At 50.0% G+C, this 24788-nt stretch overlaps 2 protein-coding genes across 3 annotated transcripts in view; one reads left to right on the top strand and one right to left on the bottom strand.

The window, feature by feature from the left end:
* Positions 1-556: 556 nt before the first annotated feature.
* On the bottom strand, positions 557-14788 carry KNOP1 (lysine rich nucleolar protein 1). Of its 2 annotated transcripts, none has more exons than XM_036280621.1 (5): positions 14745-14788; positions 11240-12162; positions 9557-9685; positions 4578-4655; positions 557-3652 (listed from the first exon to the last, which is right to left on the bottom strand). In XM_036280621.1, the coding sequence occupies exons 2-5, from the start codon at positions 12158-12160 to the stop codon at positions 3341-3343; spliced, it is 1440 nt and encodes a 479-aa protein (XP_036136514.1). In that variant the 5' UTR covers positions 12161-12162; positions 14745-14788; the 3' UTR covers positions 557-3340. The 2 variants fall into 2 exon arrangements, with proteins under 2 accessions (XP_036136514.1, XP_036136515.1); XM_036280622.1 differs by having other exon boundaries at positions 9557-9625.
* Positions 14789-14882: 94 nt separating this feature from the next.
* The window catches only part of IQCK (IQ motif containing K), a 103082-nt gene continuing 93176 nt past the window's right edge, over positions 14883-24788 (top strand). The window contains exons 1-4 of the mRNA XM_036279781.1: positions 14883-15060; positions 20289-20353; positions 21920-22049; positions 23981-24078. Of these exons, the coding sequence (XP_036135674.1) occupies positions 14883-15060; positions 20289-20353; positions 21920-22049; positions 23981-24078 (471 nt within the window). The remainder of the gene's footprint in view (positions 15061-20288; positions 20354-21919; positions 22050-23980; positions 24079-24788) is intronic.

The raw sequence follows: 24788 nt of genomic DNA, 5'->3' as shown, positions 1-24788 counted from the left end.
TATCCCCTTGCAGTTCTACTGGCCGGAAGTCCAATTGGTCTCAATGGGCTTACCTTCAAAATGAAGGTGTTGGCAGGGGTGGTTCCTTTGGGTGGCTCCAGGTGGGAATTGCCTCCTTGCCCTCTGCAGCTTCTGCGGGCTGCCTGCATTCCTTGTCTTGTGGTCCTTCCCTCCTCAATTCAAAACCAGTGACCGCTGTGGAGGCTTCTTAGTCTCTTCTACACTCCACTCCTTTCCTGTATTAAAGGACCCTTGGATAGCCCTCGCTGTTTCGGCTCAGTGGATAGAGCGAAATCCTGTGGTCTGGAGAGACCCAGGTTTGGTTCCCGCTAAGGGTGTGTACCTGGGTTGCAGTTTGTCCCCGGCCCTGGTTGGGTCGGGCGGGTGGTAGCCACTCGATGTGTCCCTTTCACGTTGATGCGTTGATGTTTCTCTCTCTCTCTCTCTCTCTCTCTCTCTCTCTCTCTCCCTCCCGCTCTATCTGAACAAAAACTGGAAAAATGTCCTCGGGTGAGGATTAAAAAAAAAAAGAACCCTTGGATTTACTGGGCCCATCTGGATAATCCAGGATGATCTTAAGGTCAGCTGATTAGCAACCTTAACTCTCTATCTTAAGCTCCCTTTTGATTTGTACCCTAACATATTCACAGGTGCTGGTAATTAGGACATGGACATCTTTGGGGGTCGGGGCATTCTGCCACCTGCAAACCTGACAGAGCTGAAACACAGTCTCTTTAGGAGAGAACTGTGTCTATTTGGGAAATACTTTTGATGGTCCAGGTTGGTTTGTAGAAAGGTGGCCTCAGGGCAGGGCCCAGTGGACTAAGGCAGAAACAGCAGGACCAAGGATAAAGTGCCTCAAAATCCTGATGTCTGGGAACAGCTGGATGAAAGCAATTGCAAGGAGGGAAGGGCCTTGCCACAGGAAGGTCAGTCAGTGAGAGCCCCCCAAGGGAAACCAGCCAACAGCTGTGAGAAAAGGGCTATTAAATATTCAACTGAGACTTTGGCCATGCTAGACCTCCCCTGCCCCTCCCCCCAAATCCTGGGTAAAATCCAAAATGACCTTGTTCCCATGGAGACAGGCTGTGTCTGCTCAGAGTCAAGACATGAAGAGCAACATGAAAATCAACTAAAAGACTTGAAGTTTGAGGAGGGTGCTGAGCAAGAGGGGCAGGGGCAGCTAAAGCCAATGTGGTTTAATTTACAAAGGACAGATGCCCAGCTAACACCAGGTCAGTTAAGTTCCCCAAGACTGCAGACTACCACAGGACAGGAACCTGCTCGTGAACAATGGCAGTCTGCAGACAAGGACAGGTCCAGTCGGGACACTGGGAAACCCTGCTGTCGGCTGCCCAACCTCTCTGCCAGACCGCTTTAGGGATACCGCAGTAAGCCTTCCCCTGTGCACATGGACCTCCACCCAACATTGACAGAGTTCAGAAGTCAGCCCTGTTAGACTATCACACGAACCAGCAGGAGGGAAAGGCCTGGCATCACACCCTAATAAGAGTTCTCGCTGTGGGGACAGGACAGTGGACAATCCATACCCTTTCCAGACTCACCAAGTGATGGCTGACCACAGTGCTCCCTCGTGAGCCGAGGCAGCCCCAAAGCAGTGTGCTCTCTGGGCAAGGCAAGAACAGTCAAAGCAGTCAGTGGTTCCCTTTTACAGAAAACAGTCCTACAGTGTTGGTCAAGGCTGGGAGACTTAGTCCCGTCGAAGGAGGGGGTGCCCTGAAGGAGCTAACTCCAAAGCAGAACCTAACATTCTAGGCGTTTGTATCGTTTGAATCCAGGAAAGGCCAAATGCATGTCCTGAGGGAAGTAGCCACCCAAGTCATTGCTGGTGCAGATCTGCAGGACTCCTGACCTGGCCCACGTTTGCAGGTCAGGACCCAGGCAGGCCTGCCTCACCTCTGCCCACGTTAATCTTGCCAGCATCCGCTCTTCACGCCTCCCTGCTGACTGGCCCAAGGAGAATCTACCTCATATGTCAGGGGCTGGCTCAGAGCCACAGGGTTTTCCTTCTTCCTCTGGGATATTTTAGTGTCTCAATAAGCTGCCTGGATTGCTATGGCCATCTTGCCACTAGCCTGAGAAACCAGTGATGGTGGGACAAAGAGGAAAGAATGTCCTTGATGAGCTGCTGGACCAACCTTCCATCAGGACTCCTGCCTCCTGAGACTGACTCTCTGGCTGTTCAGGCCTGAGATGGGATATACGCAGGAGGCCTTCAGGCCAAGTGATGTGGAAATGTCCAATCAGAACCTGTATTTTGGGAAGCGAAATGCTACCTGGATGGAGAGGAGGTGGCCGTGTGTCTCAGGTCATTGTACCAAGAACTCTGAGGCTGGACGCAGTGTTCAAGCTTGGGCACACTGTCCCCACGATGATGAGGCAACTTCCAGTGTCATCCCACATCTGTGCCTCCTAGCATCCGACCTCCGCCCAGAAGTCACCTGGGATTCCTTCCTCATGATGGCAGAGCCTAATAAACACATCCCTGGAAATTTGCTGCAGGTTCCTATGGAGGACTAAGCTCTCAAAGATGCCTTGTTCAGAATCCAGTTAAAGCAAAAATAGTAAATCCAGGCTTAGCACTGGGGTTAGAAGGCAGGCGCTGGAAAAGTTAAGGCTGGTTTAGAAACACTTCCCACAACAGGAAGCTCAGCCACACCTGTGTGTTGGCAACTCGAATACTCACTTGCCGCAGCTACTCCGATTAAAGGAAAATGAGCTTATTTGTGTTTATCACTAACTCCACTTCCTGCTTGGGACTGAGACATATAATGGACTTCTCTTCCTTCCATTAGAAGACCTTTAGCCCCAGTGAGGACTCTGGGAGGAGTTCCAAGAGGGGAGCCTTCAGAGCAGTGACTATTGGGGCTTGAGGCATGAAAGCACACCACCTGGTCGGCACTTCCTGGTGGGTGGCCCTGGGCAACGGCATCACTTCATCCCTGAACGCCAGTTTCCTCACCTATCAGATGGGGATGATAACATCACGTTTCACAGTCAAGAAAATTAAGTACATTAATGCAGGTAAAACACATCAGTATGTGTCCAGCACGTACTAAGCATTCCACACGTGAGCTGTTGTTACTGACACTCGGGATGTCCCCAAACAAGGCTGGAGGGCTGCACACGGAAATCTGGTTTCCAGCCCCTCACACATTCTCCTGACTCCAGAAACGTGCTGCCCCCACCCCACAGCGTCCAGCACATCCACAGAGAACTCCTTTATCTGTGGGAGTTCAATTTGAGGCAACTGTCAGAGGCTTTCATCTGAGTAATTGAAAAATAAAAGCAACTTTGACTCGACACAAGACAGTAGAGTTTAATCTTCAAACTTGACTGACTTGGAAGCGTTCCTGTCGATGTAAAAGGCTTTGCGTGGGGCAGTGGGGAAGCCGAGGCCAGCGCCCCAGCTGTATTTCCAGCGCAGGGCCCGGTCGTAGTCCTGTTGCAGGCTCCGCTGCAGGGCGTCGGCTGCCTTCTTGTTCAGCGCCATGCTCGGCCTTCCCACCATGTCAGGGGTGCGACTCAATGAAGGGGACAGATTTTTAAAGCCACCCATAAGTTTGAGAAATTTCAGTTTCTGTTCCTCGTTTTCAAAACCAGCAGTGTCCCACTGGCCAAACTGAGTCCCCTGTGGTAAAAGAAAAAAGGTGTTATCTTCCTCATTTCCAAACCCTTTCCTCCCTCCAAACCCAGCCTCATCTGGAGGATCCCGCTGATGCAGGGCACGCTGTGTGCCAGGCACGGTGCTCATGGACAGCAGTCCTGCAGCCCTGCACTCCGGTGAGCCGTGAGGGATGCTGGTACTCCTCCATCTCACTGACAGGGAAACGAAGGTTTGCAGCCCAACTAGGACACACGCCCAATCGGGGAGCCTGCTAGAATCCCTTCCAGAGTCAGGCCAGCACCAGAGAGCACATGCGCCATGCTGCATGCCTGCTCTACTCCCCCCTCCCCCCACCCAGCTCCTGGCACACCGCATGGCACAGCTTACAAAGGCACATCGCCTCACCTCACCTGCTGGCCACTCACCTGTCAGCCCACAGTCACTGTCAGTCAGAAAGGGGAGGAGGGCACGTGACAATGTGAAATGCATTCCCCTCCCAGAAGCACCACCTTTTAGAGCAGGAAGGCCATGGAGGCTCAGAGAAGTGAAGGGCCACGCAGCCAAACCAGAAGCTGAGCCAGACCAGGAGCTTGGGATTCCCATCTCCTGCCCGGAGCACCCCACCGCCCGTACACAAATCACCCACGTTCAAGAAAATGCAAGTGAGCCCCTCAGAGCAGTGACCTAAGACAAGACCCCTTTCACTCCCAAGTCAGAGGCAAGAAACAGCTGCCCAAGAAGATGATGACTGAAGTCCTGCGGACCAGGACCAAAGAAGGAACTTAACTCAGGACAAGTTCTGACGTGGAGGGAGCCAGCTGGCAGGTTGGGGCAGTCTCTGGACTGTGCCAACTTAGTCTGCTGTTACTTGGTTCCTCATGCTGCTGGAAGAGGCGGGGGCTCAGGACACTGACCACACTACCTCAAAGGGCTATGACATCAAACTTACTGTCCACTTCCAGGTTTCGGAAGCTTCCGTTTTGCCTGATTCACGATCAATCTCTTCTTGCAAGGCCTTCCGCCTCATCTGAGCAAGAGGAAAGAAAAAAAGAAATGAGACGCAGAAGTTCTCTGAGCTTAACAGCCTGAATAAAGAAGGGGCAGAGGGATTGGAGGGTGCCAGGAAAGAGCAGCTTTACCCTGCTGCAGTCTGGGGGATGCACTGGTCTTACATAACCTCCAAGCAGCTTGAGGACTGCAATCCTTTGGCCTAAAAAGCGGGCAGGCCTCATTTACCCTTGCCTAGCCACTCCTTAAAAATGCATGTCCAAGAGGCAGGTTGGTGGCACAGGAGGACACTGGGCTTCCGAAGGACACAAAGAATGCACGCCTGGACTCAGTGATTCCTCCTGAGAAACCACTGAGGGCCAGTCGAACAGCTTTTGCACAACAATCACAACAATCAAGAGAAGGACCTCATATGTCTTGGCCGGTTTGGCTCAGCGGTTAGAGCATTAGCCCGTGGAGTCTCGGGTTCAGTTCCCACTAAGGGCACGTACCTCGGTTATGGTTTATCCCCCACCCTGGTTGGGGTCATGTGGGTGGAAACCAGTCAATGTGTGTCTCTCTCTCTTCCTTCCTCTCTCCCTCCCACTCTATCTGAAGATAGATGCAAAAATGTCCTTGGGTGAGGATAAAAAAAGAGAGGACCTCACAAAGAATTCTAGGAACCCTGAGAGCTCTCTGGGAGCTGAGGCACTCTTCAGAGCAGGAGAATGGCAAGTGCCACTGTTCATGTTTCCCCTGCACTTGTATAGTGGGCAGGGGCTCTATCCAGGGTCTCTGGTTCACCTGCGGGGCAACCACAGTGCAAACCCAGCCACTCCACCTGAACTTGCTCCAGCAGGAATAGGACGCCACAGTGTGCACACCAGGGCCCCCAGCACTTGGAGAGTGATCCAGCGGGCATATCAGGGTGTTGTTGCCACATGCACCCACTGGGTGGCCTGTGCAAGCAGAGCTCCCCTACCTGGACAGAGTGTAGAACTAGCAGGGTGCTGCCACGTGCACACCCAGAGCAGGCCCAACCAGACTCAGCTCATGCAACAGACAACTAAAGTAACAGGGAGTGCCATATGCACACTGGGCGTGCCCACCCAGGTCAGAAGGGCAAAGAAGCGGGCAAACACCAGGATACCGCACCAGAATACAAGCTCCCAGAGTCTACACAGAAGCCACTTTTTAAAAAAGTATGTTTTTATTGATTTTTAGAGAGAGAAACATTGATGTGAGAGATAAACATCGATCGGCTGCCTCCTGCATGTCCCCTCCCCTACTGGAGATTGAGTCCACAACCCAGGCATATGCCCTGACCAGGAATCAAACTTGACACCTTCTGGTGCTTGGGATGATGCCCAACCAACTGAGCCACACCAGCCAGGGCCAGAGGCCACTTTTTCAAGATTGGGAGAGAGAGCTATTTCATTAAATTCATAGGAATAAATACAGAAAGTCAAAGAAAATGGGGAGACAAAAGAATATTCCTCAAATGAAGGAATGAGAAAAGCTCTAATGAAATGGAGATAATTTGCCTGATAAAGAATTCAAATGGTCATAAGAATACTCAAAAAATTTGACAGTAGAACAGAGGACCTCAAAGAACACTTCAACATACACACTAGAAAAGCAGTCAGAGATGAAGAATACAGTAACTGAAATGAATAATACACGAGAGGAAACTGATAGCAGATTAGTTAATATGGAAGAACAAATTAGTGACCTGGAAGACAGAACAGTGGCAATTAATCAGAACAGCAAAATGAAAAAAGAATTTTAATATACCCTGGCCAGGTAGCTGTTTGTTAGAGTACTGTCCCGATACACAAAGGCTGTGGTTCAATTCCTGGTCAGGGCACATAAAAGAAGCAACCAATGAATGCAGAAATAAGTGGAAAACAAATAGATTTTTCTCTTTCTCTCCCCCCTAACCCCCACACTTCCTCTCTCTGAAAATCAATTTAAAAAGTTTTACAAAAGAAAATAGAATTTAAAAAATGAGAACAGCATAAGAGCCTTCTGGGAAAACATCAAGCCCTCCAACATTCACATCATAGGGATTACAGAGGGAGACGAGAGAGAAAGGGGCCAGAAAATATATTGGAAGAAATAATGGCTGAAAATTTTCCTAATCTAGGGACGGAAAGCGACACCTAGAACCACGAAGCAGAGTTCCAAACAAGATGAACCCAAAGAGGACCACACCAAGATATCATGTAATTAAAATGGCAAAAGTTAAGGACAAACAACTTTGGAGGGAGCAAAAAGGAAACCAGCAGTCACATAAAAGTAAAAACCAAAAAAGGCTATCAGCTGATTTCCCAGCAGCAGCTTTATAGGCTACACGGGACTAACAGAAAATAGTCTACAACCTTGAAAACTATGCCAGCAGGGTTACCATTCAGAAATGAAATAGAGATAAAGAGTTTTTCCCAGACAAGAAAAAGATCTTACTGGTTAAGGCAAATATAAACAGAATGAGCCAACCACTTAAAAAGTGAACGTGAAAGTTAAAAGACAAAAGCAATAAAATTAACTACAATAGTGAGGGATACAGAAAATGTAAAGATAATGAAACATGTCAAAAACAAAGACTGGAAGTTAGAATGTGTTTGCACTTAAAAACCTATCAGTTTAAAATGACTGCTATAACATCCGCATCACAGGTGTGCCAGAATAAGAAAATGACCAAGGGTTAGAGAATATATTGGAAGAAATAGCGGCAGAAAACTTCCCTAGCTTGGTGAAGGAAAAAGGCATACAAGTCAAGGAAGCACAGACCTAAGTAAGAAGAACCCAAAGAGGAAGAAAAACAAAAATAATAATGATAAATTAAATGACTGCTATAACTAGAGATGAAAATATATACATATGAACCTCATGGTAACCACAAACCAAAAACCTACAAAAAATACTGAAAAAAGGAGAAAGGAACCCAAATAAAACACGGAAGTAAACCAGCAAATCAAAGGAGATCAAGAGAAGAAAAACAAAGAGAACAAAACAACCCAAAAGTAATTAACAAAACGGCACTAAGACATACCTATCAATAATTACTTAAGTGTAAACAGACTAAATGCTCCAATCAAAAGCCATAAGGTGGCAAAATGGGTAAAAAACAGAACCCTTACATATGCTGTCTGCAAAAGACTCATTTTAGACTGACACAGAGACTGAGAGTGAAAGAATGGGAAAGATCCGTGCAAGTAGAAATAAAAAGAAAGCTGGGGCAGCAATACTTGTATCAGACAAAACAGACTTTAAAACAAAGAATGTAAAAAAAAAATTAGGCCCTGGCTGGGTTGCTCAGTTGGTGGTGCATCTTCTGGTGCACCAAAAGGCTGCAAGTTCCATTCCTGGTCAGAGAACACACCTAAGTTGTAGGACTGATCCCCAGTCAGGGCACGTATAGGTGGCAGCCGATCTTGATCTCTCTCTCTCCCTCTAGAATATCATTAGAAACATATCCTCAGGTGAGGATTAAAAATAATAAAAAATAAAGGGGTCAATCCAAGAAGAAGATATGATAATTGTAAATATCTAGGCACCAACATAGGAATACCTAAGTATATGATGCAAACATTAATGAAAACAAAGGCAGAATTAACAGCAATACTGTTACAGTTGGGGACTTTAATACCCACACTTAACCTCAATGGATGAATCATGCAGGTGGAAACATAATAAAGAAATAATGGCTTTAAATGCTACATTAGACCAGATCAACTTAATAGACATTTATAGAACATTTTGTCCCAAAAGAGCAGATTACACTTTTTCTCAAGTGGACCTGGAACATCTTCCAGGACAGAGTACATGTTAGGCCACAGGACAAGTCTTAATAAATTCAAGAAGACAAATTATATCAAGCATATTTTCACTCCACAATGGCATAAAACTAGAAATCAAATATTGGAAGCAAAGTAAAATAAACCCACAAATATGTGGAGGTTAAAGAGCATGCTACCAACCAATGGATCAAAGAGGAAATCGTAAACTTCCTAGAGACAAATGAAAATGAAAACAACTTTCAAAATGTATGAGCTGCAACGAAAGCAGTTCAAACGAGGAAGGTAACCGCTGTGTAGGCCGACCAAGAGAACCAGCTCAGGGCCCATGTCTGTCCTCTGCACAGCTGCCTCGCTACTCAGTTACTCTGACAAGCTGTGTGACCGTGACCGTAACCTGCAGGAGGCTGGGGAGCTCCCATTTCTCGAGGCCTGTGCTTCATGTCAGTGTCATCTCACTGATGCTCTTGGCCCCACTAAGACGACCCCTCCTCCAGGGCCCCAAGGACATCCATGATATTCGATACCTCGGAGGCATGTGTTGGCCCTCCTCACACTGGGCTCACTTGTAAGGATGTGTTCATTTCATTCTCTCCTGGAGAAGTGCCGTGAGACTGCACCCTCCATGTCACACCCTCCTGCTCCTCTCAGCAGCTACTTGCTGACACGGCACAAGAAGGCCACCGGGAGGCTGCCCCCATTCCAGAAAGTCCAGCTCCCACATAGGATGCACTTACCATGGGAGCTGGGCTCGACAGAAAGAAGCTCGTCCACAACAGAACCACTTCTCCAAATGCCTGACCTGAAGCCAGGGGCTGGTAACGTGTGGGCCTGGCTGAGCATGTGTTTCCTGCCCTGGTCTTAGGTCTCAGGGACCTGTCCCCTTCTCCACCTCCAGTCATTACAGAAAGGAGAGCCTCAGCCCAAGGTTCTGAGTAACTCGATGGCCCCAGTCATGCCGTGGTGGTGAAGGGGTCTCCCACCATGAAATGGGGAAGGCCACAGAGTTCCATGCCATGGGAGGTATGCCACAGAAGCTGGCCTGGTAGCCTCTGAAGTTGTGGGCGCTTCAGAGACCAGGTGCTTGTGGCCTGATAGGAGAGTGGCAAGATACAGGGGAAGGGGATGAGGACTGGGGCCATACCTGGTCGATGTGTGTCTCGTCCATGTTGCCTTTCTTTTCCAACACCACCTCCAAGTCTGTGTCGGGCTCCTGCGCAGGACAGCAAAGGGAGTAAGAATCAAGCATACGCTGGCCTCTGCCCCAGCAGCCCTGTGGGGTAAGATCGTGACAGAGTCCAGAAAAGATCCAAGATCCTGGCACCATGCCCAACCCCGTCACCTACAGAACGTCTGCCATCCTTTCTCTTCCATAATTCTCCCCTCAAAACCGTGGCACTGACCTACTTAACAGATGAAGAAACCAAGGCTCAGAGAGGTGAAATGACTAGCATGAGGTCACCCCCACAGCTCAGGGGCAGGGCTGACACTAATCCAGGTCTCCTGACACAGGCTACGCACATGACCTTTCCTGACACAAGTCACCTGACCTCCCAGGGTGACACCAAACCAGCCTAGGGCCCCATTTACAGTGGCCAGATAACAAGAGCTGGGAATTGCAGAGGTGGGCTCAGAGCCCCAATGGGTATGGGAGTGGGGCTGCCAGCAAACAAAAACCTACCAATTCTCTCCTCCACACTGCCCACCCCACACCCCTAGGTCCTGGCTGCTGCCTTCTCTCCTGCCTGGAAAACCATGAATCTCTACCTCCTGATTCCCCACCCCCAAGCCTTGGTCCATTCCACGAGCAGCTCAGGTGAGCTTTAAAAATTCAATCAGAATATGTTGTATACCTTAAACAAACACAATTTTATGTCAAGTATATCTAAAAAAGAAACACTCACATATCATGTCCCCCAACTCCCTAAAACACTCCCAGGGCTCCAGTCTTATCTTCACAAAACCCAGACTTCTGTGGCCTGTGTGGTCATGTCACCGGGCCCTGCTCACCCAAATCCCACCACCCCAGCCTGTGCTCCTCCCAGGGCTTCTGCTGCACCCGCTGTTCCATCTGCACAGAAGGCCAAAGCCCCTCACAGGTCTCAGCTCCCACGGACATCCCCCCTGGGCCTGCCCGGACCACGCTTGCATGGGCCATGCCCTCTCTGGCCTTAGCCTCTGAGGGATTCTCTGAGTGAGACCTCAGGCCGGCAACCTTCCCCTGGTCCTTCTGTAATGACAACTGCCACATTTCAGCCATCCCTGGGTGGCTCTGTTCCCTCACATCACTTGGGCAGACCCTGGAGACATGCACTTTTCAGGGGCTGCTCTGGGAGGTAGAGTCCCTGTCACAGATGTTAAGCAGAGGGGAACTAACTACCTTTCTTTCACTGGGCTCCTGGCAGAGGGATTCTAGATTCTGATGGGGGTTGGGCTCCAAACCATCTGGGTTCCTCTTAGACCGAGTTTCTGAATAGAGGAGACTGGTGGAATCAATTCTAGTGATGAACCAGGACAAAACTAGGAGACATCCAGGACCTCTTGTGGGCCCCCTGCCCTCCCCAACTGCATCTGGTAGAGTTGAGCACCGGCCACATAGACCCCTTCCTGCTGGCCCAGCTCCAGGGGGTTCATAATTCAGTCAGTGTTAACTGAGCCCCTCCTCTTGCGCCAGTCCCACCTCTCAGTGAAGTAAGTTACACACATCAATAAATCCCTCTGGCTTAAGTTAGTTTAACCAGGGGTCTGGCAGCTAAAAGGTTGAGTGACCCTGGTGTGCAAGTGCATGTACACAGACTCCCAGCTCCCATCCTGAGGGACAGCCCACCTCCTCTCGATATCCTCCTGCTCCTTTGCTCTCCTTCCTCTTCCTCTTCTTCCTCCTCGGAGCTGGCTCCTCTGCCCTGTGACTGGACTTCTTTTTCTTCTTCACAGGGGACCTGAGGCCATCTTCCATTGGGATGCATTCTGAAGCCTCAGCTGTGGCTGGCTTCTTTTTACTTCCTTTCCTAGGGCTGCTCTCCATGGACCTGGAGGGCTTGGGGTGGCCAAGGGTGGTGTCTCCCTCCTGGTGAACTTTCTTTTTCTTCTTCATCTTTACATTGTGCTTCCTGGGGCTCCCCTGCTTCCTTTTGTGCCCCAAGGTTATCTGTTCCTGGTCATCCTTTCCCAGTGAGCAACCTTGCAGAGTAGCCCCGGCCTCGTAGAGCCCAGGGTCCCTGGCTGACAAGACTGTGGCCTCCTGGGCTTTTTTCTCTTTCTTGTTTTTTTTGAGTTTCTTGCAAACTCTGGTCACTTCCTCCCCCTGTCTGGGGTCCAGGGAGGTTTTCACCCTCAACCCAGAGGACATGGCCAGAGGCCCCAAGGACTTCCCCTTCTTTCTCTTCTTCCCGCTAAGAAACTCAGATAGACCAAGAGCCCGAATCCTGGGGCTGGGAGACTTCTCTGTCCGTTTGGCACGTAACGTGGTCTCAGGTTCTTGGTGCTCCTTGCATATCGTACTGTGGTCCTTCTTTTTCTTCTCCTTCTTCTTCATTAGAGGCACCTCGGGTGCCTGCCCTCGGATCACACTCTCCGCAGGTGACATGGCTCTTGTGGGACAGACCTCAGTGAAACAATTGTTACTGTTCAAAACCGAGTACTGAGTCTCTGGTTCTTTAACCATCACCTTCTTCTTCTTCTTCTTCTTCTTCTTCTTCTTGTTTTTCTCTGAAAGTCCCAGGTCTCCTTTGTGGGTCTTGGTGATCATTCCTGGAAAACAGAAATGGTACAAGTTTTCCCTACACCAAACTGCCCTGTGTACAAGTCAACAAGGTATTGCCAAGAATCATATTCTTTGAGTGGATGGTTTGAAATGTTAGGAAATGGGCAGATGGGCATGATTCCTGTGGAGCAATGGGAAGTGTGATCAAAGAAACAGAATGGAGCTAAAATTCAGACAGTCTCAGGTTCAAATCCCAACTGTTCCCTTACCTTGGGCCACTCACCTATTCTCCCTGAGCCTGAATTTCCCATCTGGAAAATGGGGGAAATACCCATTAGTATCAAAGAGCTGCTGGAAATAAATGAGATCATCCACGGAATGCTTTCAACCCTGTTGAGTCTTTGATTAGTATCAAAGAGCTGCTGGAAATAAATGAGATCATCCACGGAATGCTTGCAACCCTGTTGAGTCCTTTTCCTAACCGCCTTCCTCAGGTCTCTAAGCCTAGTCACTCGTTCAACAGAAATTTACCAACGGCGTACCCTGTGCCTGCCACTGAGGGTACAACTACAGTCAAACCAGAGAAACAAGGCACTGCCCTCAGGGGCTCACCTTTCACTGGATGAAGGGTATAAAAATCCTGAGGTCAGCCTTTCTTGCCAACTCCCACCTGAGGCAGTGACTGTGGCACAATTAACCCATCACCTTGGTTCATCTAAACAGCTCTTCCATTTGTGTCTGGAATTAATTCCCCCAACCTGCACCCCAGTTGACCCCATGTGGCTAGTAATAAGAGCAGCAGAGAGGTATGGTGGGAGGAGTGCCAGCCAGGGCTGAGAACCCGTGTTCGAGTAATGACTCTGGTTCTCTTGCCTCACAGCCATTGGCTTCCCCAGAACTCAGTTTTCCCATCCATAAAAGAGGGGTTGAACTAAATCAGGTGTGGGATGGGAGAAGAAGAGGACATCCAGCCTGCAAGCCTGCTTTTAGTCTTTCATATAAATGGCTAACATTTAATGACTGAAGATGACACATAGCAACCTAGACTGCCCAGCTTTTTTTTTGGAAAATGTCAGGGAGGCACCTGTGTGAAGGAGCTGGGGCCCTCAATACATTTCTACTTCCAGCTGGGCTATTTCTCTCACTCAAGTCACCATCCCAATTCCTGCTGCTCCCTGGATGACATGGAGACACTCAGGGACCCAGAAACCAATGTTCCCTCACAGGAGGTTTGGACTGTGAGAGGGAACACTGGTCCGGGGCTTCTCCATCTTGCAGCTCACTTCAGCATCAAACCCCAGGGGCTCCACACTGGACCAGGCCAGGCCTGAGGGGGGCTCAAGTGCACTCAGAACTGCTCCAGGAGGGCCTGTCCAGACCTCCCTTTGCAGGTCTGGCTCCAGACCACAGTAATAAAGTGAACATCACAATAAAGCAAACAGCGATCTTTCTGCTGGTGAAGGCCTTGCCTTCCATGTGTAAACACACAGCACCTGTGAAGTGCACTACCGCAGAGCACAATAAAACGGGGACCTGTAATCCCAGAGCTCAGCTCTGCACCTGGCACAGGAGGTCCTCAGAAACACACACTCACTGAGGGATGGACACTAAACATACAGAGATGAACCAAATAAAACACCTGCCATCGAGAAGCAAGCAGGCGCAGGAGGCAAACAGGTGTGATGACACAGGTGGTAAAAGCGTGCATCGCGGTGATGTCAGGGTCATGGAGGTTTCCTGACCTCGACCACAGTGGTCAGGAAACTGAAGCACCATTTCCCAGCTCTGGCAACTGCAGGATGTCGGCCCTGACCCTGGGACCAGGGACCTGAAGATAGGGGCGGGGCCGGAGGCGTGCTGTTTGAACAGAAGCCTTGAGACGCACAGTGGAGATGTTCGGTGGGTTAGGGTGCGAGGCTCCGGGTGACTACACTGACATGGGCAACAACGGTTTCCGAATAGGTGGGTGGTCATTTGGCGCTGAACGGAAAGTGTGGGAAAGACCCTTGGGGAAAACGACATGGAAATGGATGGGCGGAGAAGAAGGGGAGCGGAAGGGGCGCACCTGGGGAGGGGGGCGTCCCGGGAGCCTGGAAGCCTGGGACGGAGAAGGGCGACCTAACGAGAAGGGAGGCCAAGGGGAGAGGCCAGCGCACCCCCCTTCCCGTCTAGGACATCGCGGAGCCCACCCCACCCGAAGGCCGTCCAGTCCCTCTGCGGCCCGGACGCAGCCCCTCGAGGGCAGCAAGGGGCATCACCTCCGGCGTCTGAGAACACCAAGGCTCCGCCAACCTGTTCGCAGCCCGGCGGGGACGGGTGTGACCCACCTCGGAGACCCGCACCCTGAGGCTTGGGAACGGACTCGGGTGCGCGGGGCCCCAAAGTCGGCAAGTGGCTGAGCAGCGCCGCCGGCTCCCAGCGCGGCCCCTGCGGGACGCCGGCCCGGGGCCTCCGCACGGACCGGGAAGCACCAGGGGGCCCGGCTTCAAGCCGGAGAACTTCCCGGAGGCGGCAGCCTCGGCCAGGGCGAGCGCACCCAGAGGCTGGGGGCGAACTTGGAGTGCAGGTCGCCTGCTTCTCTCTCCCTGGCCGCCCGAGCCCCCAGGCCCACCTCCGGACCCGCTCTCACCTGCGGCCAAACCTCGCCTCCACAGGACCCGCCGCGCCGTGACCCGGAAGTCGATGTGGAGGCGCTGGCCCGCCGCCGCGCGCTCCTGCTGCTTCCGGGTCGCGGCCGGCAGCGCACGGTTGCCGTGGAAACCGCGGCATGGCGGCGCTCGGGCGGGTGGGCAGCCGCACCGCGCAGCGCGAGGAGCGGGCCGGCTCCTTCGAGTCGCCGGGCGCCCCCAGGACGCCGCTGCGCCCCGCGCCTCTCGAGCCGCCCGTGTCGCCGGGGAAGGGGGCGGAGCCACCGGGCAGGAGCCTGTGGGAGCAGATCTGCGAGGGTAGGCGGCCCGGCCGGCGCCGGTGGCCCTGAAACGGGCTGGGTCCGCGTCGGGAGCGGAGCGCCGGGGGCCGCCGCGCCTGGACCCGCAGAGCTCCCCACTCTGCGCCCGGGAAACGGGCCTCGAGGGTCCCTGAGGTGATCCCCCGCGGCCTCCCGTCTCCAGCCGTCGGCAGGTGGCAAGTACGGGGCAGAATGGGGAGCGCAGAGTAACACGGGGCCCGGCGGCGTGGCCCAGAGAGCGCTCACCTCGGTTAACGACCGGAGAGGTCGCGGGGCGCCCAGGACCCGCCCTAGCGCCTGGCGGAGGTCCAGTGGTCTGCACGATTTACGACACCCGGGGAGTCGGATGTTGACCATCTGTGGTCCACACGTTGAGCAGCGTGGGCTAGACACGCGTTAACCCCTCTCCGCTTCTACCCTTACCTAAGCTCCCCAAACAGACGCTCACCTTCCTTCGTGGCCCTACAGATGCAGGCCCTTGGTCCTGAGGCCCCATAAAAAGCACTCCACGTACGTTGGGCAAATTATTTACGTGTGTCAGGAGGCTGCACCTGAACGGTTGCAGAAAGCACTTAGAAAGATGCGCGATTTACAGCAAGAGCTCAATAAATGTTCGCTCTTAAGAAGCAGTGCCAGGTGTCTTTTCCCTTCCCCTAGACCGTAAGCTCCCCAAGGTCCGGAACTCCGATGTTTCATTCTTGTGGCTGTCCTCACTACCTCCGCTATCTGAAACAGACAGTGTGGCAGTCACCAGCCACAAGTGGTCACTAAGCACTTGAAATGTGGTCAGTACAATTTTGGAACTGAGTTTTTTGTTCTACTTAATTTTAATACATTTATATAGTCTCCCCTGACCAGTGGCTACTGTATTGGACAGTACAGGTCCAAATGTTTGTTGGATAGAAAAGAAACAATGGATGCACCAGTATATGGGTCCAGGTGGAAGGAGAGAGGGATGAGTGGAGAGAAGTGGGACATACAGAGGAGGAAGAGAATAATGGACTCGAGTTCATCAATGCCCTCAAAGGCCATTCATTTAAACTTCCATCCTATCTCAAATTCCTTCTCCAAGCACTACATTATATATATTTATGTATATATATTTATGTATATATATATTTATATATAAAACTTTCATCTTGAATGTCTTCCTTGTAAGTTGTACCCATTGGTCCTTACCTCCTTAGTGCTGTGACTCAACGAGCTAATCACTCTACCATAAAGAATCCACTGATGTTGGAGGATTGTTATTTAGCAAATGTACTCTTTAGTGGGCATTTACTGATACTAATACAAGTGGTTTTGAGTAGTTCAGAGCTTTCAATTCTCCAGGGCAAATAGCCCTTCATAATATAATTTGCTAGTAGTGTTTTCTTCGGGAAGCTGCTCAACCTCATCTGTAAGAGAGGGATAATCCTTGTACTTACCTCACACGGCTGTCATGAGGATTGAATAAGATGTTGTATGCAAAGGTGCTCACAATGTGCCCAGCACTTAGAAGTGCTCAATAAACATTTGTTATTGTTGACGAAGAAACATGCTTTGCATTGTGTTTTAGAATCATGGGTTTTATTTCAGTCAAACAGGCCTGTAGGGAGCAAGCAAAGGTCAAGGCTTTGGTGCTCTCTGGAAAGCAAAGGAGATGACACCACTTATGAAGCGATAGAGCTACAACGTGAGGTTAATGAGATCAGGATGGTGAATTCTACACACTGGCACGTTAATGATTATTGTGACCTAGATGAATAAGCCCAATTTCTTTTTTGTTGTTGTTTTTTCTTTATTGATGTTAGAGGAAAAGAGAGAGAGAGAGAGAGAAACATTGATGAGAGAGAACACTGATTGGCCGCCTCCTGCATGCTCCTACTGAGGATCTGGCCCACAACCTGGGCATGTGCCCTGACCTGGCTTCAAACCAGTGACCTCTTGGTGCATGTGTCAGCGCTCAAGCACTGAGCCACACTGGCTGGGCAAAGCCCAAATTCTTAACACAAACATTCTAACCAACGCAATTTTCTATAACAAACAGTGAGTAAATTTTCTCAGAACAAACATGAAAAAATAGGCTTTGTGGTAATCCTGTCTTCGAGGTTAAATATTGTATTGTTAGACTATATATATTTAAAAAGCAAATTCGCACAACAAACAGACCTGTCAGAAACTCAGTCTCAGAAAGATGAGATACAGCATAGGTAAATATCTAACTTAAACAGGCCCTTTAGCCTACCTGACTAGTGTTCTTCGTGTGTGTGTGCATGTAGGGGGGTCACCTTATGATAACTTATTTGTAAACTTTTTTTTTTTTCATCTTTCCAGTGACAACTCAGGGCTTTGCGTTCTCAGAACCACTTGTATTAGTATCAGTAAATGCCCACTAAGGAGTACATTGGCTAATAAATGTGGCACACATATGTAGCAGCCTGGAAAGATGTCCAAGATTTGACATAGTGGGCTCTTAGTAAACACCAACGAATGAGTCAGTAGGTCAAGGGTCAGAAATAACTTGCAGCACTGTTTTGTTCATTTATTCATTGATTATTTATGCCTTCATCTATTTAGCATGTATTCTGTGAGGATATGATGATGAGCACGAACAGACCCGGGTAATTTCATTACAAAACAGTCTATTAGAAGAGATTAATTTTTACAAATTTCAAAAAAGGGTAAAACTAATATGAGTTGTGAAGGAAAAGGACACAGTGTCATAAGGTTCCATACTTGGATGAGTTGACCTAGTTTAGGAGATCTAAAGTAAATAAATGTATTTGTGTATTACATATGTGTGTGAATAAATGCACTGAAAGATGAGGATGGATCTATGCCAAATCTGTCAATGGCTGTTGATTGTAATGGTGTTGTGTGTGACTTAACACTATCTACATAAGACATCTCTGTATTGGAATTTTCTCACAAGAAGCTTTTGTAATCAGACAAAATTATAAAGGTATATATCTTTTTTTTTTATCCTCACCTAAGGATATTTTTCCATTTTTTTGTTTAGATTGAGTGGGACGGAGAGAGAAAGAGAGAGAAACATCGATGTGAAAGGGACACATCGAGTGGCTGCCACCCACACGACCCAACTGCAACTGAGGTACGTGCCCCTAGGGGGGAACCCAATCCGGGTCTCTGGGGACCACAGGCTGACGCTCTAACCGCTGAGCCAAACCGGCCAGGGCTAAAGGTATATATCTTAAATTCAGATAGTTTTCACCCTATATTGGTGATTCTCAAAGGACAAGGGGCGGGTCAGTCTGTGGCCATACCATCCTGAACACACCTGATCTCATCTAAATCAGAGAGATCATTATAATTGGGCCGGACCTACTCCGGTGAGCACCTCCAACAAGTCAGAGAGACTGAAGCAGAAGACACTCCTTGCCTTCAGTGAGCCAGTAACCATGTGGGAACTGCCCTGTGACAAGTACTGAGGGCAGCCTCTGGGAGCTGAGGGCACTCCTCACCAACAAGCAGAAAGGAAACGGGCACGCCAGGCCTACAGCCACAAGAAACTGAACCCTGCCAGCAACCACTGAGCTTGCAGAGCACCCCAGCCCTTGCATGAGATCATGGCCACGGACAGCACCTGGATTTCAGCCTGATGAGACTTGGCCCATCCCCAGATTCCTGACCCACAGGAATTGATCATAAATTTGTGTTGCTTGCCCTGGCTGGTTTGGCTCAGTGGTTGGAGCATCGGCCTGCGGACCAGAGAGTCCCGGGTTTGGTTCCCAGTAGGGGCACATACCAAAAAAAAAAAAAAATTGTTGCTTTAAGTTTGTTATAATTGGTTACATAGAATAGAAAGCTAATATAGCTAGTATTGGGGATCAGAATTGCTTATCACCTGCAGCCTGGCAGGCATACTTGCCTTCAACCTGATACCTAGGCATTAAAAAATTATTTTTGTTTAGAAATGCTCTACTATCCGAGAAGGAACTAGATAATGAAATACAACTTGTGTCCAATACAGCTGTATCCCATCAAACCCTCCTACCCAGAAACTTCGTTTTTCCTTATCAATGCAAAGCAACTGTGCAGTCACCTTTATTTTTTTATTTTTTTATTTTTTTATCCTCATCCGAGGACATTTTTCCATTTTTTGTTCAGGTAGAGTGGGAGGGAGAGAGAGGAACAGAGAGAGAGAGAAACATCGATGTGAAAGGAACACATCGAGTGGCTGCCACCCGCACAACCGACCAGGGCCGGGGACAAACTGCAACCGAGGTATGTGCCCTTAGCGGGAACCGAACCCGGGTCTCTCAGGACCGCAGGCCGACGCTCTAACCGCTGAGCCAAACCGGCCAGGGCTGCAGTCACCTTTAAAACATTGACCTTTCCAGAAATACTTTTGTCAGTCTTTCCTTTGAGGGTGTAACTCATATGGCTGTGGGCATTTTCTGCCCATCTCTCAGCAGTAGCCGCAGCCCTGTGGAGTTCCTAGAGTGTTCTTTGCATTCAGCTGTTCAGCACCTTGGCTGTGATGAGCCTTGAGACCTGGCCTCATAACGCCCTCTCACTGTGTTAGAATCACCAGGAGAGCTTTATAAATACTGATTTCCAGGTTCTTGCCCAACCCTATTAAATCCAAGTTTCTGGGGTTGAGCCAAGACATCGGTAGTTTCAAAACGCTCCCAGGTGAGTCTGGTGTGCAGCCAAGATAGGAGACCACTGGAGCTTATAGCAGGGCTTCTCCACCTTGACCATCAATGCAAGTACAAATCACCTGGGATTACGTTAAAATGCTGATTTAGGGCCAGCTGGTCTGGGGTGGGCCTGCGATGTTAGATTTCCAACTCCCCAGGGATGTCAGTGCTGCTGGTTCTGGGCCATACTTTGAGTAGCAAGGTTTTGTGGGCTTGCTTTCCCAGTTGTGAACCCAAACTGGCAGTATTACCAGTGAGTGCCGGGCATGGCTCGTCTCTCCTATCTCATCCTACCCTGCCATTTCATGCTCCTCCTTTCCTCGCTCCTCCTCCCTGTGTGCTTGTTTCCCTGGCACCCTCCGCATTCTCTGGGAAAAGTCTCCAACTCTATAAAGCCTGGACTCTTCCAAGTGAGCAATGATCACTCATTTGTTTTAAATAAGGTGCTCACATGAATTATTAACCTGTAATGGCCAGTTGTTTCTCATGTCTATTAAACCACTAACCAAAATAGAAATTAAGAATGTTTTATTTAGAGGAAATAAACGGTATAGAACTGAGGATTTCCTCCCACTCCTAGAGTACGACGCTGAGCAGCCTCCTTTTCCAGAGGGATACAAGATCAAACCGGAAGTTGTGATCACCGTGAGTACTGCCCCACCTCAGCCTGAATGAAAGGCTCTTAGATGAGAACAGCGCTGATAGCTGGTGGATGTCACACAGGGTCATGAGCTATGAAAGGCACTGGACGAGAACCAGAAACATGGGCCAGTCCTGGCTCTGCTACCAGCAGTGTGGCTCAGTCTCCACATCTGTTAAATGGATCAGACACTCCTTGACTAATTCACAGTGCCTTGGTGGGGCTCAGACTAGATCCTGGGTGAGAAAGGCCTTTCCAGTGGCATCAGCACCGTGCCCATGTTGGGTGCAGTTGCAGAGAGCAGGTTTCCCTGTGCATGCCCAAGTAGGCAAGAAGAAGACTATTAAGGAAAGGGCCAAGAACAGGGCAGCCAGGAAAACAGGCCCTCAGGAAGGCCACTTGGAGTAAAATAGGAACTGAATGGAGTTTAAAATAAAGCAAGACTCTGAGAGATGAAGGGACTTTGGCAGGGTCACAGGGATGAGACTGAAACCTCAGACAGAGGTTCAGTATATTACTGTGGCTGCTGCTGTTAGAAATTTTGTGTCTAAGAACTACCTTGGCCTGTGATCTTGTTTCATAGCATCCTGTTCTTGTTTTATGGATGCAATGTTTCCTCAAATTTCTCTGCAGATACTAATCACAGTCCCTTTGCTGAATTTTCTTCTTCCAGGGTCAGTTGTGGTCTTTGTACATCTTGATCTTTGTCATTTGTGCTGTTGATGTCCTTTACCTGTGTAGGAAGCTGTGACTGTTTATTCAAAATTTAAAATGGGGGCCTGAATGGGTTTTTCTACATAGCTGGAATGGTTTTCTACCGTTGTACACGTGGGTTTGTTTTCTAGATGGACCTACTCTGAGTAGGAACACTGGCTGGGAGCTCATGGGGAGTGGCTGACTACTGGAAGGCTCTCCTTCAGGGTCTGCAGGCAGGGAGCCTCCCGTAGTGGGGACATTTTTTTTTTTTTTGTCCTTTGATCATCAACATGGCACCCTGAGTAGGTCTGCTCCTTCCAAGATTGTCTGTTTAGTGTGTTTATAGAAAAGTCGTGAAGGAGAGCGGGACAGAATGTGGCTACGAGCCTGGTGTCATGTCTGTCGAAGGGGCAGGAGCGGGAGAGGGGAAACGTGGGTGGCAGGCCAGTGGAGGGAGCCCTGCCAGATTCTCACTGAGCCTCTTTCGATCATCAGCCCCGTTCACTGTCACCCTCTGAGGAGTGAAACCCTGAGTATGGAAGCTCTGGAGTCCTGGTGGAAAGTCGGACTCCTACCCTCCGGGCAGTTCATACTGTGGATTTGGGGTGCTGCTTTCCCTCTCTTACCTGATGATGGCCTTCCTCCTCATTTCCTTAGGAAATGCTGGCAAATCTCATCCACTGATGGGCATCATATTCCTCTCTCTTAGAGATTCATTCTTCGTTTGTCATTTACGTGTCAGGAGGATGAGAGACAAAGACGTACTCAATGTGCCCCCTTGAACCTCAAGTCATTTTATTCCTGTGTTAGGTTATAAAAGGAAATGTAACCATTTAAGCTATTTGATTGAATCGATTCTCTCTCCTGCCCTCCAGGTCTCCCCAACGGAAGACCTGGCTTTCCACGGCTTCGGTGCAGAGCCCCTTCATTCCGTGCCCCCTTCGGCCGCAGACTCTCCTGTGCCCTGCACTCAAGTGAGACTGGAAACAACCAATCCAAAAACATGTGCGTAAGGAAGACTCCCGCTCACAGTTCAGGTTGTGACTGCGAAACCACAGCGTGGGCTTGGGGCGGACAGACAGACATCAGGGAGACCACATAAATAAGAATGTGTTCTTGTTTTAATTTTATTTTTTAAAAGTAGCCTTTATTCCATTGATTTATCTTTAAGGTTGAAATATAATAATGATAAATAACAAGCATACTCTGATCATGCTTTATTATTTTTTTAATCCTCACCTAAGGATGTTGTTTCATTTTTATCTTCAGACGGAGTGGGAGGGGGAGACAGAGAGAGAGAGGGAGAGAAACATCAATGTGAGAGAGACACATCAATTGGTTGCCTCCCTCAGGACCCAGACCCGGGCCAGGCACCAGAATCGAACCTGTGACTCTTTGGTCTGCAGGCCGACGCTCTAACTGCTGAGCCAAACCAGCCAGGGCTGATTCTGCTTTAAATACAAAGGCACAAAAATGTGCAAAGTAGAAGACAATACCATGCTGCTCCACTTTGTGGGTTGAGGTCAGAAATGTAGGCTTCCTAAGCTTTCCTGCCAGGTCCCGGTTCTTCTGGCCTTCCCTGGGGCCAGGCCTCCCCACGGCTTGTCTGTTCTCCCTGTTAGTGTGCTCTGGGCCTTGCCCACTGGTGCCATCACTGCCGTGGCCATGAGGCTCTGCCCTTGTGCCCTACTCTGTCCTCTCCGACCTCAGCTCCTGCCCCACCGCCTTGCACACCACTTTGGGCCACACCAGCCGTGCGTGTGGGGCCCTGACCCTGCCTCTCCGTCCTGCAGAGGAGAGTCCGCGTCTCTTCAGGAAACAGCCCTAGTCGGCAGTCTTAGAACATTTAAGTGGTGTTATTTCATGAACAGTACCTTTTTCTGGTTCAGAAGCAAACATCTCTCCCAGATTAACTTGGCTGTGTGAACCCTGAGAAAGAAGACACCTACTAAGAAGGACAACCAGTGGCTAACTGGGCTCAGATTTTACAATCAGAGTCTGGCAGCCCTTTATACACACGGCCTCACGCAAGCCAAGCTTTTGGGAGAGGACTGCGCTGAGCCGCTGGCTGCCTGCTTCCACAGTGGGCTGCCTGCCTCACCGCTCTGCCCTCTGGCCAGGGGTCCTGGGATCCTGTTCCCCAGGCAGGACTGGGGCTTTCCCCATCTGACTGCAGCTGTGCAGCCCACCAGCCAGAGCGGCTCTATTCTGAACAATCAGGGCAGTGCTTTTTGGATCAATCAAACAGCAAGGATTTAGAGTCCTCATTTGCATGAAGACAGACCAATCAGGGACCATGGTCTGGGACTTCTGTCAAGAAGCCCCTCTGGCTCTAAGAGCACACTTTCTCTTTCCACAGAAGACTGGAGACTGAGTTTCTCTAGCTGGCCTGAAACACCAACAATATCCCACCTGAGCAGAGTGGAGCCGACCAGCACAGCACAAAGCAGCCTGGCATGGAAGCAGGGCCAAGCAGAACAGAGCAGGGAGGAGCAGGGCTGAGCAGAACAGAGCAGGGGGGAGCAGGGCTGAGCAGAACAGAGCAGGGGGGAGCAGAACGGAGCAGGGAGGAGCAGGGAGGAGAGGGCTGTGCAGGGAGGAGCAGGGCTGAGCAGACCAGAGCAGGGAGGAGCAGGGCTGAGCAGGGAGGAACAGGGCTGAGCAGAACAGAGCAGGGAGGAGCAGGGCCTAGCAGAACAGAGCAGGGAGGAACAGGGCCGAGCTGTCCCGCCAGAAAGGGGCCTGACCTAGGGGTGGCTCACAGCTGTGCTCTGTCACGATTGAGCTGTGTTGCACTGAATACAGTTTTCTTCACTGCACCTCAAGTTGGAAATTCTTGCTGGTGTTGAATTGGCACCAAAGACCATAGATTGATAGCCAACCATCAGTTGACAGCTGTTTGGGATTTTCAGTGGGAATCTCATTGTTTGTTTTAGGTCCCCCCAGAGACTATTTGGAAACATTCATCTTTCCAGTTCTGCTTCCTGGTATAGCCAGCCTGCTTCACCAGGCAAGGAAAGAAAAATGTTTTGAGGTCAGTGGTTTTCTTTCTAAACACTGAGTGATTTCTTATTATCATACGGTAACTCATTATCTCAGTACCATCAAGTGGTTGTTCTCAAAGTGATCCCTGTGAAAGCCTGTGTTTGGGGCCACGTACTCGGCTCTGGCCATGGCACAGAGTTGTGCACATGTGTGCACTGCCCTCTGTCTGGCCACTGGGCTCCGGGGGTATCTGCCCGGTTTCTGGGGCCTGCCCCTTCTGTTTGTCACGTGTGTGGATTGAAGTGCCCCTTACCTTTCATCCCACTCTGGATGGGTCTGCCCACCTCTGGCATCTCCCTGCTCTGCACTGACAGGATATTTTGGGTATATGTATTCCCTGCACAGTTTTGAATACTAGAATTTGGGGTGGCCCACATGAAAGCAATAAAATAGCAACATTTAATATTGACCAAGCACTTTGCAAAAAGGTAGTAACTACAGTGCCAACCTCAGTCAGTTTGACCTCTTGGTCACGGAGAGCTGGATACTGCCTGGCAGCCCTTTGCACACTGAGAGGCAGGGCTTTCCTGGTAGACGCTGAGCTCCGGCGCAGGTGAGTTCAGGGGGGCCTCCACCTGCTCCTTCTGCCTTCCTGCTGGAACCAGGACCACGGCAGGTCCCCATTCACATTGACAGCAGAGGGCGCCCTGTGGAGGACTGAACAGCAAAGGCTGGCAGGATTCTGGTGCTGGCTGTTCC

The sequence above is a fragment of the Molossus molossus genome, unplaced genomic scaffold (genome assembly GCF_014108415.1).
Source record: "Molossus molossus isolate mMolMol1 unplaced genomic scaffold, mMolMol1.p scaffold_m16_p_3, whole genome shotgun sequence".
Classification (NCBI taxonomy): domain Eukaryota; kingdom Metazoa; phylum Chordata; class Mammalia; order Chiroptera; family Molossidae; genus Molossus; species Molossus molossus.
This window is presented reverse-complemented; position numbering and strand designations above follow the sequence as displayed.